This window comes from Cotesia typhae, unplaced genomic scaffold (assembly GCF_013202065.1).
Source record: "Cotesia typhae breed Kobodo isofemale line unplaced genomic scaffold, CoteBio_Ctyphae contig_26, whole genome shotgun sequence".
NCBI classification, from domain to species: domain Eukaryota; kingdom Metazoa; phylum Arthropoda; class Insecta; order Hymenoptera; family Braconidae; genus Cotesia; species Cotesia typhae.
The window spans coordinates 4,144,463-4,161,414 of NW_027423732.1; the positions used below are offsets into that span (position 1 = coordinate 4,144,463).

Here is a 16,952-nt window from a genome sequence, read left to right on the forward strand (position 1 = left end):
ATCTCATAATGTGACCAAAATTTTTTTTTATTCCAAAATATCAGCAAGATTCTTATAGTTGTACGCCTTATTGAGAAGTTCTGCAATGATTCCAAAACTCGTTAATACTTATATTGCTTATATTGTCCACGATTAAATCATTGGTATTTATACTCTAATTATTAATTTATATACCATTAATTGGTCAACAAAAATCAATCTTCGGTTTGTCCATTGCCATATACTAAATTTAAAAAAAAAATTTTTTTACAATGGTTAAAAAAATTACTTTTTCAAAATATAATTTTCAAAGATTCTATTATGAGAAAGTTAAATTCTTTTTTTTTTAAGTGATTAATTAATTCTCTTTATTCTTGTTTCAGTGGATTGATTGTCTCTTGAGATAGTTGAGTGTTATTTGAGACTTATCAATTTTAAAAGTGAAGAATATTGAAAAATTTTATTATTATTATTAGTAGTTATTGAATATAATTAATTAAATATGTGCAATTCATAATTTTTTTTTCAATTTTTTGCGAAATTCGATACTAAGCTTTCATGGGAATTACTTTACTGTTTGAATAATTGTTGCTATCGAACGTTTTAGTATTTTTTTTTTTTTTTACTTTTCATAAATTTCTCAAGCTTAATATTTTATCAATCTAGATAGAGTTAAATCAATTTCAACTTATCTCAATCGATAATTTTTCACAGCTTACAAGGCTGGTAATAAACATTGTTCTGATATTTTAACTACAATTCGTAATATATTTTTCATAGCAAATAGAAACCTTCAGTTTCATAACTGTCTGATGTTGTCTATTACATATTTTTTAAATTGTCTTCTTTTATAACCGATCACTAATATCTACACTTCTTTTTTTTTTATTTTAAATTTGTTAGTAAGTTAATTTTGGATGTCACAATAAAAGAATTGTTAATAAAATTATTCGTTATCCCTTTGTTTTTTAAAACAGAATGAATCTTTCGATTACAATTTCTTGATTTTATCAATTAAAAGTACAGAATTGAATGTTATGAATATAAATATTTATCATCAAAGTTTGTTGAGCTGTTCTTGAAAGCAGATTTCTAATCGCTATTGTTGTTGTAACCAAATAGTTATTAATATTAATTAATTATACACTAGTGACTAAAATTAAGGATATAAAAAAAAATTCCAAATGTTTGGGTGATTCTTCAACAGGCTGTAACTCGGAAGAAAATGGTCGAACAGTAAAAATAAAAAAAAGACAAATTGTTTTCATGATCAGTATATTATTTTTTTTCTTTTTTTTATTTATATTAATCAACATGATTGTTTAGTATGAATAGCAAATCTTTATCGTATTGAAAACAGCGGCGGCGTACAGTTATCAATTTTTCTACAATGGAATTTTCATTGTCTTCTGCTGTTATAGCTAATGATAATGCCTCTGGATAAATTTCTAATGGTTTTTCATTCATAGTTATTGCATCAATCATTCTTTTCATATTATCTTGTTCTTTCTGCTTAAGAGATACAATATCTGGAAATTGGTCAATACATTCGAGCAGGTTTTTTGTCTTAATTACTTCTGGATCCTTCAGATGATTATCGACAGTGTTCCAGAAGTTAATTATATTTTTATTTCTTTCTTCTGTTTCTTTTGTTTTCTCACGACCGTCGTAGGCATTCTCTAATATTGCATCGAAATCCAATCTCGCATCTTCTGCAAGTGATTTAATTACACCTGTAAATAATCATTGGTTTTTACTATCGCATGTTATAATTTTTTTTTTCCTAGGTATTTTAATGAAGGGGGTAGAGTACTAACAGAAATGCTGATTTTCGGGGACCAAAATACAGAAAATCGTAATTTTTTAAAGTAAACAACAAATTTCCAGCTGCTGTTGAAAATGAAAAATTTTTATTTTTTGTGGGCAAAATGGGGTACTCCTAAAAGAAGCTTTTCTGTAAAATTATAATAAGCTTGGAAAAAGTAAAATGACTCAGTATACATGTTTTGAAAATTTTTTTTTCGATAGAGTAATTATTTTGATCTTTTAACACTCGAATCGCCGAAATATCTTTAAGTATTTAATGACGTCTTTCCAAAGTAAAACCAAATTTTTGGAAAATTAATATAAGTCGTGTTGAAAATATTAAGAGAATGTTGCAATAGTGATAAAAATCGTAATTATTTTAAAATGTTTCATAAAATAACTAAACTATCTACAATATAAAAAGTATTTACTGATATATAATTTATTGAACATGAACGATCTTCTTTCATCGTAGACACTTCCCTTGATTCAGAATATCATTTTGCTCCAGAACCACTTCAATATTCGCCTTAAAATTTTTCGGCTTCGGGCAAATTTTTGTCTCTGGATAATGCACTTAGCTTGAAAAACTAAAACTGTGCAAGGAATATAACGAACTTCTAGTTGAAATACTATCTTTCCTTCAAGAAACTATTTATGACGATAAAAATTATTGAAGACAAAGCAAAAAGTCTCTTGAAATACAAAAATCTTTTAACCCAAGAAAAAATTTAATGGATCTACAATTATTACATCTAAAGCCTTGTAACAATACTTTTCCCCAAAATTTAACCAAATTTTTACCGGAGGCGGAGATACCGGCTGGGTAAAGTATTTACGCTCGCCCTTTTTAAATATGAAATAAAAATAACAAAAGTAACCCGGAAACTCCTCAAGCTGGGTTAGTGCACGATAGGACGCCAGGTAATTTTATCTAAAAATTACCAAAATAATCAAAATTCCAGGGGCCGCCCCGGACGATCAATTAACGATTAAATTAATGTGAATGAAAAAGTAAACCACAAAGTAATTAAATCAAGATTAAAACAGAATATGCAATCAGAAATAATGGATCGATAATTATAAAAATAAACAAACAATTTATTCAAAACGAAGTTATGTGAAACTACATCATTTTATAAATAATAAATTAAATCCTTTGTGGAATTTTTCTGATTAATATACATATATATACACATAACTTTTTGTTCGACTTATTCATAAAATTGCGTTTGAGAATAACAATATCCGCAACGAAAAATAATAATCTTAATAATAATCAAAACATAATTTGCGTTCGAAATAATACTCGAATTTATGATCAAAGATGACGTAATATTTTAAACGAGCGATCACTGGCCAATTCAGGGACCCACACGCGGCTTTCGGGACAGGTGTACATTTATATCAGTAGATAAATTAATAAATAAATACAAAACAATAAAGTCCGAGACACACCGAGTGTGGATCTGTTACCAAATTTAGGCGCAGGGAGGGACGCGCACAGGAAATAAAAGCCCTGTAACAGCCTTTAAGATTATTTTCAGAAATGAAATTAAACTTTTTACCGGAAATACTTATTTGTAATCAGTAGCAAGAAACAGTGGTTTTAAGGAAAAAAGGGTTCAGTTTGAATACACCGAATTGTTCTACACTGATAAAAAGTTAACTTGACTGAAGAAAAAAAAAACTTGGGTCAATTTTCTTAAAAAAATCATTTTGAAGGAATTCATTATCTTGAGTACTGCAAAACTAATTTTTGAAGCAAAAACTTTCTTCATTTGAAATTTGTCTTCGGGCCAAGCTTACTTCTTTATCGGTGTAATTAATTCTTACATAAGTACTCAATAATTTAATGAAAAGTTATTAAAAATTGATTTTTTCGGTGAAAAATTATTAGTACTCCCGATAACATAACATCTTCTTAGAGTGCAAGACAAAGTTCAAATTTGTCTAATCATATAAGTAACACGTTGCAGAAAAAAAATATTAACAAGTTTTGTGCTGAATATTGTGGAAAAATTAATTTTTGCAAATCTGTCTACAATATTTTTTATTGTATAATTTTCACTGACATTAGTTGTAAAAAATACAAAAATAATAATATTTAAACTTACCAAGAAATAAATTATGACTTGGCCGCTGTTCTTTTATCACAGAATTAATTTTTTTATGGTATGACTCCAACTGGTTATCGGTCCTATTTTCAGTAACACGGTAAACTGATATTTGTTCAGGGCCTTCTGCTCGCAGCCATTGTTTTGCATAATAATCGAGATAACGATCAAAAAATGATCCGAAATTTGTTTTACAATCATTTTTTATTTGATGAAACGTATTTACAATGTAGTCAGGTGGTAAAAGGGCCAAGTACTTTAATCTTCGTAGCACAACATAAATTTCTGGGTATTTATCACTTGTGATCGTTTTATCAATGATCTTATGATCATTAGCATTCTTCATCAACGCCTATAAATAATTAATGGTTATTAGTATTTATCATACCTTCACTGATAAAAAATTTAACTTGATTCAAGACAAAAAAATCTTGAACCATGATTACCATTTTGAACAAAATAATTTTCTTGAGTCAAGAGCAGAAATTCTTGAACTGAGAATAATTTCTTGACTCAAACAAATCATTTTCTTCAAAATGGTATTCTTGGTTTAAAATTTTTTTCTCTTGAATAAAGTTAAATTTTTTATCAGTGTTTGCTTATTTACAACTACATAAAAAAAAATTGTTATCACATTTTTCTTCTCTCGTTTAACGACTTTACGTTGAAATTAATTGTAAATGAAACTGACAAGCAACAATTGGAGCAAGCATTATCAGAAAATTAACAACTAATTAATATATTACGATTTTTTTTGTAACTTTGAATGTGCTTCTCTCTCAAGGAATGCAATTGTATTGACTTTAAGCTATGGCCGTATATGATGTAAATTAATTACTATTGTTATAATAATGATAATAATAATAATAACTATTATTATTAATTTTATTTCAATTTTTATTTTTATTTAATCTGAGAAAATAAATTCGTAAAATAAGATATAAAATCGAACGTTACTGACTTGAGCGTAATGAAAGTAACAAGTTCTTGTCTCGATTTGCGGAAATACCAATTTCAATGCATTTCGCAGTGCTAATTCATGATCAGACATACTGTATTTGGGCTTAAATTCTTCAAAATTATCAGCAATAAATTGAAAAATTTGTTGATAGCACCCCGTCGACTTATTCGTCATTAGAGCCCACATGAATGGAACAGCCTATAAAATTTGAAAGAATCATTTAACATAATCATTTACCGTTTATGGCAAGAGAAAAACCTTTTTTAGTTACCTTGTTAATTCCGTGATTATTGTTTATTTGTGCCATAACCGTTAGTAATTGACCTTTTTTTACGTGCAAGTTTGGAAATGCTTTAAAAGTTGCGTCTACAAAAATTCTGTCAACATGTGAACTTATATGACGTATAAAATCATGGTCATAAATTAATACGTTTGTAGCTGATAAGAGTTCACCGTTAGTTGTTTTTGTTTGGATTGTCTCATGTTTTCCAATAAGTTGAAATTGTTTTAGTTTACCATATTTCAAATCTTTGTCAGATATTTCCAGAAATTTTCCGAAAGTATTTATTTCTTTTTTAGGAAGCTGTATGTTCGTCGAAACTGGGTTGTTTTTGTGGAGACTGCGCTGAACGTGCTTGCGGAGGGCTGCATTACGTGTGGATTGCGGTACTAGATTACTGAATTATAAAAGAAAAATGATTAAATTCTGTGGATTTTCATAAATTTTTACGATTTATAAAAATAAAATAAATAATTTCTAAATAATAACAATGCACTTACTTTGATTTTACAAAATTTATAATCTGCTTCGGTTTTATAAATGGAACGCTCGCTAATTTGTTAATTTGTTCTTTGCACATTTCTTTCTGTTGTTGTGAATGTTTGGGATCGTGATTGTGTCGATATTTTTTGCTGGGTTTAAACTTTCCGTTGATGTAGTATCCTCGTCCAAGGCACTTTTTAACTTTGTAATTATCTCGAATGCAATTCATGTATCTAAAAAGTTTATTGAATAAGAAAATACTTGATTATCGGGCTTTATCATAATTAAAATATCCATTAGAGAAAGACAAATTTTTTTATTTTCTATTGATTTATGTCAATAAAAAACATCAGATCTAAAAAATATCAAACGAGCATGCAACGGCGTTAATATTTGAGGTTTTCTTGTTGTCATACAGTACACATGAAAAATATAGTGATAAAATTTTTGATGAAATGGATGTTTGATAACATACATGTGTATTATTTCATGTAGGAATCTAAAAAAGTATCAGTACATAATGAATAATGTACACAAAACGAAAAAACAATTAATCTGACTCGAAAAAAAATTCTTCAATCAAGAAAATCATTTTGAAGAGTCTCATTCAAAGATAAGATAAAAAATAATTGACGTCCCGATTTTTTGAGCTTGCAATGCTCGAAAATCGTCCAACACGTTGATTTTTGAGCTCTTTGAAGAGCTTAAATCAAGTTTAAAAATCTGAAAATTGTTTGAGATCAACATTTTTTCAAAATTGTTCAACAGCAATATTTTTTAAACACGTTCAATTTTGATCTTCCCCTTTCAACGCAATTTTGTAAGCATAAATAAATTAAGGTTGATCTCTTAGGATAACTAAAATATGTTTGAAAAGTTAACTGAATAAATTATACTTTTCTTTGCAACACTTTTGAATTGAAAGTAGATTCTCGTAACGAAAATAATACGATTTATTGACTAAATGGCTGATAATAGGGGTCTGGTTGATAGAAGAGTCACTTACCTTAAGTTTGATAGAGACAGAAATTACGATTAAAATTATTCACGATATAAAACGAGGATGATGAAATTGTTATTTTTAAAGTCTCTGATAGCTAAGAAAGAAGGGAATTTTCGGAAAAAGTTCTATATACAATTTGGGCATTTAACAACTAAATATCACGATTAAATCCGACAAAAAATTTAACGTTGTGTCCGTGTACCCAAGATTTACAAGATACGGAAAAAACTTAATGAAATAGCAGGGGGTTTTATCCTGTTGTTTCTGCTTCTGAGGATTGAAAAATACAAAAAAATGTAAGAGTAGAGTTCACCACATTGTCTATGCATCCAACTATTGAATGAATCAAAAATACTATGTTAAATTTTTCCGTGGCCATTAATAATTATAAGCACGGATAGGATGTAGGATTCAACTCATAGGATTTCCTTGTCTCTAAAATCATGGTTTCCGTGACTCTTAGTCCTTAGATCCAAGGACAGAAGCATAAAATGTCGATTCTACGCTGTTATCCATAGATGTAAGGACTAAGAGACACGGAATATTGTCCGAGGCTCTAAGTAAAATAGACCCAGAAAAAATCGAGTCAGACGTTTCTATGTTTCTCTCCGTGGACCTAAGGACTAAGAGACATGGAAAAAAATCAACAGAAAATTCTATGTTTCTGTCCGTGGACCTAAGGACTAAGAGACACGGAATGTTGTCCGTGGCTCTAAGGATTAAGAGCCCCGGACAGGACTAATACAAGTCGTTTCATACTTCCTGTCCGTGGAGCTAAGGACTAAGAGACACGGAAAAAAATCAACTTAGAAAATTCTATGTTTCTCTCCGTGGACCTAAGGACTAAGAGACACGGAAAAAAATCAACTTAGAAAATTGTATGTTTCTGTCCGTGGACCTAAAGACTAAGAGACACGGAATGTTGTCCGTGGCTCTAAGGATTAAGAGCCCCGGACAGGACTAATACAAGTCGTTTCATACTTCCTGTCCGTGGAGCTAAGGACTAAGAGACACGGAAAAAAATCAACTTAGAAAATTCTATGTTTCTCTCCGTGGACCTAAGGACTAAGAGACACGGAAAAAATCAACTTAGAAAATTCTATGTTTCTGTCCGTGGACCTAAGGACTAAGAGACACGGAAAAAAATCAACTTAGAAAATTGTATGTTTCTGTCCGTGGACCTAAAGACTAAGAGACACGGAATGTTGTCCGTGGCTCTAAGGATTAAGAGCCCCGGACAGGACTAATACAAGTCGTTTCATACTTCTGTCCGTGGACCTAAGGACTAAGAGAAACGGAAAAAATCAACTCAGACAATTCTCTGTTTCTGTCCGTGGACCTAAGGACTAAGAGACACGGAATATTGTCCGTGGCTCTAAGGTTGAGAGACGGAAAAAACGAAGCCAAACAGATCATTTTTTACGTGTTATCCGTGTCTCTAATTTGAGTCACGGATTTTGTCGTCGAATGGTGTCTTTAGCCGTTTTTTAAATACTCTAGAGTATGTAGCAATTTCCTGCATTGACCCAAGCGTGGACCAAAGAAGGTGCGCTGAAGCTGGGTTCCCCAGTACTGACCTACCCCAGCCCAGTCATTCAACTCTGTGAGCTTCTACATGGTTATCCGTTATTTTAAATTGCCTCCTTATTTTTTAGCTGTTAGAAGCAGTGATAATATAGAAAATTTCGGTTGTCACCTTATTGGCCGTGCCTCCAAGACTCATGAAGCATGGAAAAACTTAAAAGAGCGTAAGGAGTACACCATAGTCCGTGCCTCCACCTCCTCAGAAACGCGGACAAAGTTAAATAAGCGGATAACTCTATTGATGTTGTTTGTGTTTTCGAGAATGAAAGGCACGGACAAAAATGAAAAAGCAGATAATTATTTTTTGTTATTTATTGCTATGATCAAATGCACTTTTATGAATCCTATGAGTTGAAAATATGACAATAAGTAAAGAATTCGAAATGAGATCCATTCTGTCATCTGGAAACCAATTCGGTTGAATCATTTCTAAATTTTACATACTCGTGTAAATCATCGTAAAAACACTTAGAATTGCATCTGAAGATTCCAAAACCGCGTTAACTTATCGAAGCTACAAGCAATAAAAATGAACACTAGTAATTTCCATCAATCTATAAAAATTTTTTATTCTTAGCTAGAATTAAAAAAATAACTTACTTAGTCGGTAAGAAAAGAAATTATACTATCAACAAGACTAGTTCGAGCCCCACAAAGTTTTATCCAGAGCTCATCTAGTTTTCTTTAAAACATCGTATCTCTTAGTGGAGTAAATCATGTAGATGGTTTTAAAAGATAATTACAAAATTATCGACAGAGTTGTCAAAATTAATCTACCAGCGCTTCCGTATTATTACGTCTAAATAAATATACCTGTGAATTAATGTAAATATAAATATAATTTCTCAATAAACACACGCAAAAAGTCATAATTCATACAAGGAGCTGCCAATAAATAAAAACTTCACAAATAAAATTGTAGTTTTAACATTTAAGATTTATTTTATCAAACACTAGTAAAAATATTATTTACTATTCCCATAAAAATCAACATGTTAATTTTAATGAAGTTATCAATGATCAAATTTTTAGTTTATGTTAAATCGACTTAAATAGAACACAAAGATATATTATAAATATTAACTATTGGTACATGACTAAAAAAATATAAAAATAGTAAAAAGACTAAATTTTTTTTTAGCCTTGACAGTACCATAAATATGAAACTTACACCCTAAAGTGGGTTTTTTTTGACGCTTAGGTCTTCCATATATGTTGCTCTGAATTCCGATGTGTCCTGTTACATCCGATGATTTTAGTTCTCCCGTGTAAAAAAGTTGCGGAATTCCTCCGGCGATCCCGCCGAAAATCCTGAAGAATTCATATTTTAACACAAATATGAATTCCAGAGAAATTCCAGATGACTTCCAGAGGAAATCCAGATGAATTCCAGATAAAATAATGCAAAATGATTTTATCAAAAAATTGTATTGTCAAAAATTGAAAGTTTATTCGGTCTAACTTAAGCCTAAAGTCCGCAGAGATTCCCGCAGAAATCCGCAGAGTTTCCACTTGGATTCTTTCGGATTCTCCGAAGGAAATTTAAGAAGCCTGTAACTAATCAATCCACGGAATTGAATTTTGCAAATCTATACAGAAAACGTTATCAAGTTTCTATCGAAAACTAGCAGAAATTCCTGACAGAAAAAAATTTTTATCAAGCTTAATATATCGAATTTTTATTCAAGTTTCTACTACAATTTTTCGATAAAATTATTTTCTGATATTTCATCCGGAATTCTTCTGGAAATCATATTTGTGTCAAAATAAGAATTCCTCAGGACTTCCAGTGGAATTCCTCAGGACTTCCAGTGGAATCACCGGAGGAATTTCGCAACTGTTTTACACGGGCTGGTTCATTAGATGTAAGCCCTTAAAATTATAAACTCAATATTGGTACATAATGAATGCACGTATAATTTAACACAGTAATCATTAGAATGAAGGAGTTACCCATTCGTACAACACGTAAAGAATTATGGGTTATCAATTTATCATTTTGTATGAAAGAGAAATGAAAATTTCTTTGAAGAGAAAATTTTGCATTTGGAAAAAAAACTTTCAACATAGCACTAAAAATTAAAAAGAAAAAGTACTTACGCTACTACTTTATTATATCGTTTGACAAACCGCTTTGTTTTTACATGATAATTATACCCATCAAAATACCAAGATTTCCTCCGTGTACATTTTATTTTTTGAGCAATTATCAGTAGTAATCTCCATTATTGAAAACCATAAAACATTTATCTTAATACAAGTAATATTTAATGAAAACTCAATAATATAATTATAGACATGCACATTCGTCCGAGTATGAATATTCATCAATAAAATATATACTATTGATACTTGAATTACTATTATTATAACGCGATTATAGATTAATGTTTTTAGGTTAATAAGAAATATTAAAAACTAAATATTGAAATTGAATTTCGCGCCGCTGACACTATCGCCGTGAGTAGATTCAGAACTATGATGTGAGTATGGCAGGTTCTGATAAATTCAATGGAGGTTTTAACTTTATTTTCAAGCTGACGGCTGCATTTTGCAGGTTCTCCATATTAACATAGACGATACTGCTGCAATAATAGTGTCCGTGTTCCTGAGCGCTAAGAAACACGAAGATAAAAAAATTTGGAGTACATTTGTACTTGCCTCTGAAATTTGAAAGACACGGAGTTGCCTTTAGAGCAGAAGTTATCATTTCCTATCCGTATTGCTAATAACTACGGGGACTCTGACATGGAAACTAAAACCTGGCTGCAATTATCCAGGTTTCCATAATAATATTACGGCAGGTGAGGTTTGCTCTGCTGGTTAGAAGCCTGGACAGAAATCAATGAAACCAGATCCCGTTGGATCCAAAGAATATCTCTCCAGTTCTTAAATTGTTAGTTTTTTTTTGCGATCCTATTTTTGGATAAATGGTTGTTTTTCTGTACTTCTTTACTTTTTTGATTAGAGTATCGTTTTAGTTATCTTCAACTGAAAAAAAGTAACTGATTTTGATAACGTGATATGGGATTATTTTAATTATTCTCACAGCATTAATTGTTGAATAAATCAATAAATTGATCATTTTCAAAATAAAATTAAACTCTCTTGTTTTTATTTTAACGATATGAATATTGTAACTTTTCTTGGTAAGCAATTTATGATAAGTATTGAAAGAAATATCTAATCAAAATTTTTTTAGATTAAAAATAAATTCTAATTTTTTAGATAAAGATTGTGAAAGAATAATCAGAAAAACAGGCAAGTTAGACATAAATATTTTATAAATATTGTAAACTAAAATAACAAATTGTAACAGGATGGGGTTTCTGTAATTACTTTCTTATTGGACTATGTGGTCTATGCACACTAGTTGAAGCTACTGCGGCGCTAATTATTTTAATTGCAATTTCTGTAGTAACTTGTGATCTTTTTTTCAATAAAAGACAGATAGTAATTTTGAATACTGTTTTATCACTAAGTAATTAATTCTAAATAGATTTAATTCTTTAAATAGAAATAGTGAAATTTCATTTCTTTTGTCTAGGGATCACTCTTGGTGGATTATTATTTGGTACCATAGCTGACTATGGTGGATGTAGAAATTTAATTCTAATTCATATTATTTGCTTCTTTCCTTGGACTCTCATTCTCTCAAACTTATTTATTGATAAACTTTTTTATTTTCATGTTGGGAATTGGATACAAAAACACTTCAATTATATCTCGTTCCAGATGTCATAAGGGCGTATACCGGTAAAATATAGCACTGAAAAGCCATAAGGGCATATGAAAAAAATTTTGTATGGAAATCGACAGATTTTTGTCTGAAACGTGCAGAAATGCCAAAAAAAAAAATTTTTCTCAAAATTGAAATTTTTTTTGGACTTAAAAAAAAATGAATTTACCAAAAAAAAGAAATTTCAATTTTGAGAAAAAATTTTTTTTACATTTCTACACATTTCAGTTTAAAGTACGTCGCCCTTATGGCTCCTGGTACCAACCTCAGATACCATAAGGGCGTATAGTAAAAATTCAAATTTTTTTTTTAAGTCCAAAAAGATATTTTAATTTTGAGAAAAAATTTTTTTTTGGCATTTCTGCACGTTTCAGGCAAAAATCTGTCGATTCCCCAAAAAAAAATTTTTTTACATGCCATGGCATCTGTAACACGATATTTTATTTATATTGAAAAATAAGCCTTTAAATCTATTTGTTAAACTATTAGATTAGCAGGAAGTCACCTGTAAATTTGAGTTTATTTGATTGAGAGCGTTCCAGCTAAGAGAAGAGGCATTTGTTTAGTTTTTGTTGACCTGCTGCTATGGACTATTGGCTACTTTCTGTCATTAGGTATTTATAATTTTTTTTTCGCAGACGTATTTATAATTTCTTTATCGCAGACGTCCACAGCAAGCTTTAATTGTCCTCCAGCAAATGTTTGTTATCAATAATTCTCAGCATATTAATACTCTGAAAATAAATAGACACAGAACAGCCTAAAGAACTCATGTTTTCATGGTCTATCCGTGTCTGTGAAATTTAAGAGATGAGACGTACAAACAGACAGTGGCAATTTTTCGAGATCTTGGTCTGTAAAAGACACTAAAATGGAGACTGTGAACTGCATTGGTCCAGGTCCATATTATGGGCACACAACTGCCGTGTACTGAAAATTACCTCTTTTCCGTGTGTCTTATAGTCAAGAGCCTTGGAAATAGAAACAAAGGGCTACAATGATCCGTGTCTCAGAAATTTAAGAAATACAGAATTGCTGTGAACTATGAAACACGAATGAAGCTAATAAGAATTCAAATCTTACAGTAATATCTTCAATACCATTTAAAATAAAACGACACAGATGAAATCACACACAAGTTTGTTTCATTTATTTGTAGTTTTTAAAAGCATTGAAACATTGTTATGGATCTTTTGTGGGTTAAAAATATCGCATGTTCTCTCGGACTCATACAATTAACCTTTGAAAACTTATTTTAAAAGTAACAAAGCTGAATACCAAAATTTTTAATAAACACATAAAATAATTTGTAACTCATATAGGAAATAAACGATGCTTATTTAATATATTAAATAGACTAAACTCTTTTTTTAACTTTTTTGACTCCGTAAGTTTCATATTCGGCACCTATAGTAGGTTTTATTTGACGTTTAGGTCGTCCACATACGTTACTCTGGATATCGTTTTGTTTTAATTCAACAATTGGCTTAGAAATTGATATTTTTGATGAAAGCTCATGATCAAGATCAGATGGAGATTTTAAAGCTGCTGGTGTAGATACTAAAGACGGCTGTTTAGATGGCGTAGGCAAATTTGAGTGTTGCAATTGAATTACCGTTGAAGTTGAACCATTTTGTGAAGCAGGCGGGCTTGTTGAGGGGAGAAGTTCAAGGTGTGGAGGTGAATTAATTACTGACGATGGCACTACAACATGCGACGACTCTTTACCTGAAGAAACTTTCGGATGATGTTTATCAACTGCTTTTTTTTTTTTATCTAATTTTTCAAAATTATGTAACAACTTGACAAGCATGTCTTTCTTCGTTTGAGTTGTACTGTCATCATAAGCGATACTCCTTTCAAATTTTTGGAAAATTTCTGACATCGATAATGTATTATACCTAGAACTTTTAAGATTCTTTTTTTTTTCCGCAGCCACCTCCAATTCAGTATTACGTTCTTCATCACTGGCAAAAGTTTCATCACTTACGTCGTTGTCATTATTATCTTGATGGCTACCATCAAGAGCAAGGTCATTATTTTCCTGTAAAGATAATTAAATTATTAATTAAGTAAATCATACATAAGTATTGTGTTTTACTAAATTTGTTCCAGTCGAACTTACTGGCAGATGGTTATGATCAGATATCCACTTTGATACGACTAACAATTTTTTATGTAAGTTCGCTGTTACATGGAGCTTAACTGGACAACCATTCTTGTTGGATCTGTAATATATATAAAAAATGTAACTATATAGTAAAACATAACGTTGAATAATCATAATTAATGTAGATGCAATTCAAAAATTTCACAACTAATAATTTGAACAATGAATGATTACTTACTTCACCTTACGGGAAATAACACCATCCTTTTTTTTTGACTAAACTGTCCTCCTCTAGAGCACCGCAAATAGTAATAATAATAATCTAAATTAGGGTAGTCGTTTGCATTCTTACCCATGTGAGAACAATGCGTCACCATTTTACGAGAGTCATATTTACTTAAAGAAAAATTGGTTTGATCTTGATACATTATAATATGATTATTAAATTCTTCATGGTTATTGAATTCTTGGTTAAGGGAAAACAGATCAGCCATAGCGGCATGTAAATAATTATATCCAAACAAATAATTTAGAATTATTAAAAATCAAAAAGTTTTAATTTTAAATTATAAATTTAAAATATACACATTAAGGACCGAAAAATATATCTCAAAATTTTATAACAGGATAAAAAATCGTTTTATTAAGAAAACTTTATGAATGAATAAGAGAGAGAGAGATCAATGTTGAGTTTATAAATGTTATACTAACCAAAAAATATATATAGGAATTTAGCAGTCAGACAACAATCGAAATTGACAACAGTCGATATCTTGACAAGTGAACTTACCTTATTGATTTGGAAAAATCAAAAACGACTGTTATTTTACATGAAGTACATGAACCAGAAGGAAGTTAGCGTAGAATAATTGTTTTTTTAATTGAACCATATGTCAATTAATTGCTCTTTAAATACTCTATTAAAATCCGTAATTGCTTTACGTCTATTACTATTAGTTGATTTTTAATTAATTTAAAAAAAATTTAATTTTCGAGAATTTCGTTTGGCTATAAATCATGAATTATCCACTTTTTCTTGACTTTTTTTTGCTCAAACAATTGCTTTCAATTTGCTCTATTAATAAAAAAAAAAATATTGTAATTTTTCAATATTTATAATATTTAATATAAAAAAAATATTTGCATGCAAATTGTTGCACTATGACGTCATCGGCGGTTGTTGAATCCACTAAAAACTATGCTTACATGAATCCTCATTACGATGATTTCATCTTTGCCTTAATGTTTATATTTTCATTTTAAGGTTATATAGCCGTATTATTATGATACTCAAAAATAATACTATTCATTATTAATTACATTATTACACCTGCTCAAAAATAAAAAAACGTAGATTTAATATTAACTAAATAATTTTTATGAGTACTGTTGTTAGTGAGCTATTGTAGATAGCGATATATTTGCTTATATAGTAATGACTTTGTCGATCGGGTTTCACCGCTTCTTTTTTAAATCTAATAATTGAATATTAGAAAATTTGTAAAAACCACTTATAACTAAAATAATAAGTAAAAATAACAGTAAAAAAGTAAGTTTTCACGTGGTTACTTTTGAAATAAAGAAAAGTTTTACACAATATAAGAAAAAATTCATAAGGATTAGTGATAAATAAAAAAAAATAACGATTTAATAAAGATTTATTGATAATGTGATTTTTTTCACTTTAACCATGTGAAAATAAATTTTTTACTGTTATTTCATTTTTTAGGTTTAGCATTAAAAAATTTGCGTAAAATTTTTAAAATTCAATAATTGGATTAAGAAAAATTGCAAAACAGTAGTTAAACCCATTCGACTACGTGTTTGAAAAATGTAGGAGTAATGAAGAAATTAATCGAAGAGTATATAGTGGTCAAATTAAATCAGATAACAGAATTAAAAAATTTAATTTTTTTTCAAATCTCAAAAAAACATAGAACCAAACGTATACCTACGATTGGACAGGGCTTCCAAAATCTTCAATTCATATAAATGTTTTTGATAATTTAAAAAAAAAATTCCAAGGAGGCATACATTTTGAAAAGCGAAATTTTTTTTCTATAAATCGAAAAAAAAATGACTACAAAAATATTTGATAAAACCATACTTATTTTCGGCGAAAAGCATGCAAATAAAAAAGGAATTTTTTGAAATAATTGATATGTAAGGGGAATGGAAGGTCCAAAGAAATGTGAAAAAATTAACGGAGTTATTTATTTGTTAACAATCAAATAAATACTGTGGTTCAAATGAGAACAGTAAATAGTGTTATTTTATTCGTAGGAAATATGAACATTAATTAATTACAGTTTATTTCTGACGTAAATTCTAAAAGTGTGCAAATATCATATGTACAGTAATTAATAAAATGTCAAAGTTAATCATGAAAAAAATTTATTAAAATTAATTACAAATAAAAGTTAACTAGTGGAAAAATAAAAGAGAAATTTCATTTTAATAATAAAAATTAACAAATGATTTTGAAAACCATAGACGGTTCAAATTTATTAAAAGAATTTGAAAATATATTCTTTGTTAATTTCATACTCATAAAGTAAATATAGAAAAAAGATAATAATTATTAGAATATTTTTTGTGACAAATTACATTTTTTTTATTGAGTAATAATGACATTTTTTAGATTTTTTTTGTTTATATTAATAAGTTTTTTTTATAAATAAAAAAATAATTGTAAGTAATTTTCGTGATTTAAAAAATATTATGAACATTCAGTGTATATTAATTTCTGTAATAATTTGTATTTTTTAACTTACATAAGTAATATTCAATTGATACGATGATAAAATTTTAATAAATCTATGTTTTTGCTCCACAACACTTACGTACACTGTTGTAAACTCCATTTTTTTTAAATCCAGAATTAAATTTT

The 16,952-nt window shown here is 29.2% G+C and overlaps 2 protein-coding genes across 3 annotated transcripts; both read right to left on the reverse strand.

Moving 5' to 3' along the window:
* Window positions 1–351: 351 nt before the first annotated feature.
* Window positions 352–16,938, reverse strand: LOC141525299 (uncharacterized). 2 transcript variants are annotated; one of them, XM_074239726.1, is made up of 6 exons: window positions 16,837–16,938; window positions 5,644–5,859; window positions 5,135–5,540; window positions 4,864–5,061; window positions 3,903–4,254; window positions 352–1,712 (listed from the first exon to the last, which is right to left on the reverse strand). In XM_074239726.1, the coding sequence occupies exons 2-6, from the start codon at window positions 5,853–5,855 to the stop codon at window positions 1,285–1,287; spliced, it is 1,596 nt and encodes a 531-aa protein (XP_074095827.1). In that variant the 5' UTR covers window positions 5,856–5,859; window positions 16,837–16,938; the 3' UTR covers window positions 352–1,284. The 2 variants fall into 2 exon arrangements, with proteins under 2 accessions (XP_074095827.1, XP_074095826.1); XM_074239725.1 differs by lacking the exon at window positions 16,837–16,938 and having other exon boundaries at window positions 5,644–6,902.
* Window positions 13,162–14,338, reverse strand: LOC141525307 (uncharacterized). Its single transcript, XM_074239740.1, has 3 exons — window positions 14,301–14,338; window positions 14,078–14,180; window positions 13,162–13,996 (listed from the first exon to the last, which is right to left on the reverse strand). The coding sequence occupies exon 3, from the start codon at window positions 13,835–13,837 to the stop codon at window positions 13,310–13,312; it is 528 nt and encodes a 175-aa protein (XP_074095841.1). The 5' UTR covers window positions 13,838–13,996; window positions 14,078–14,180; window positions 14,301–14,338; the 3' UTR covers window positions 13,162–13,309.
* Window positions 16,939–16,952: the final 14 nt, after the last annotated feature.

Bases quoted from the DNA above. Each gene is read 5' to 3' on its own strand.
- LOC141525307 (XM_074239740.1), bottom strand. From the start codon at position 13,837: ATGTCAGAAATTTTCCAAAAATTTGAAAGGAGTATCGCTTATGATGAC.
- LOC141525299 (XM_074239726.1), bottom strand. From the start codon at position 5,855: ATGAATTGCATTCGAGATAATTACAAAGTTAAAAAGTGCCTTGGACGA. The intron at 5,541-5,643 runs GTAAGTGCATTG...TTTATAATTCAG, and splicing joins ATAAATTTTGTAAAATCAAA to TAATCTAGTACCGCAATCCA. The intron at 4,255-4,863 runs GTCAGTAACGTT...AATTATTTATAG, and splicing joins GTTACTTTCATTACGCTCAA to GCGTTGATGAAGAATGCTAA.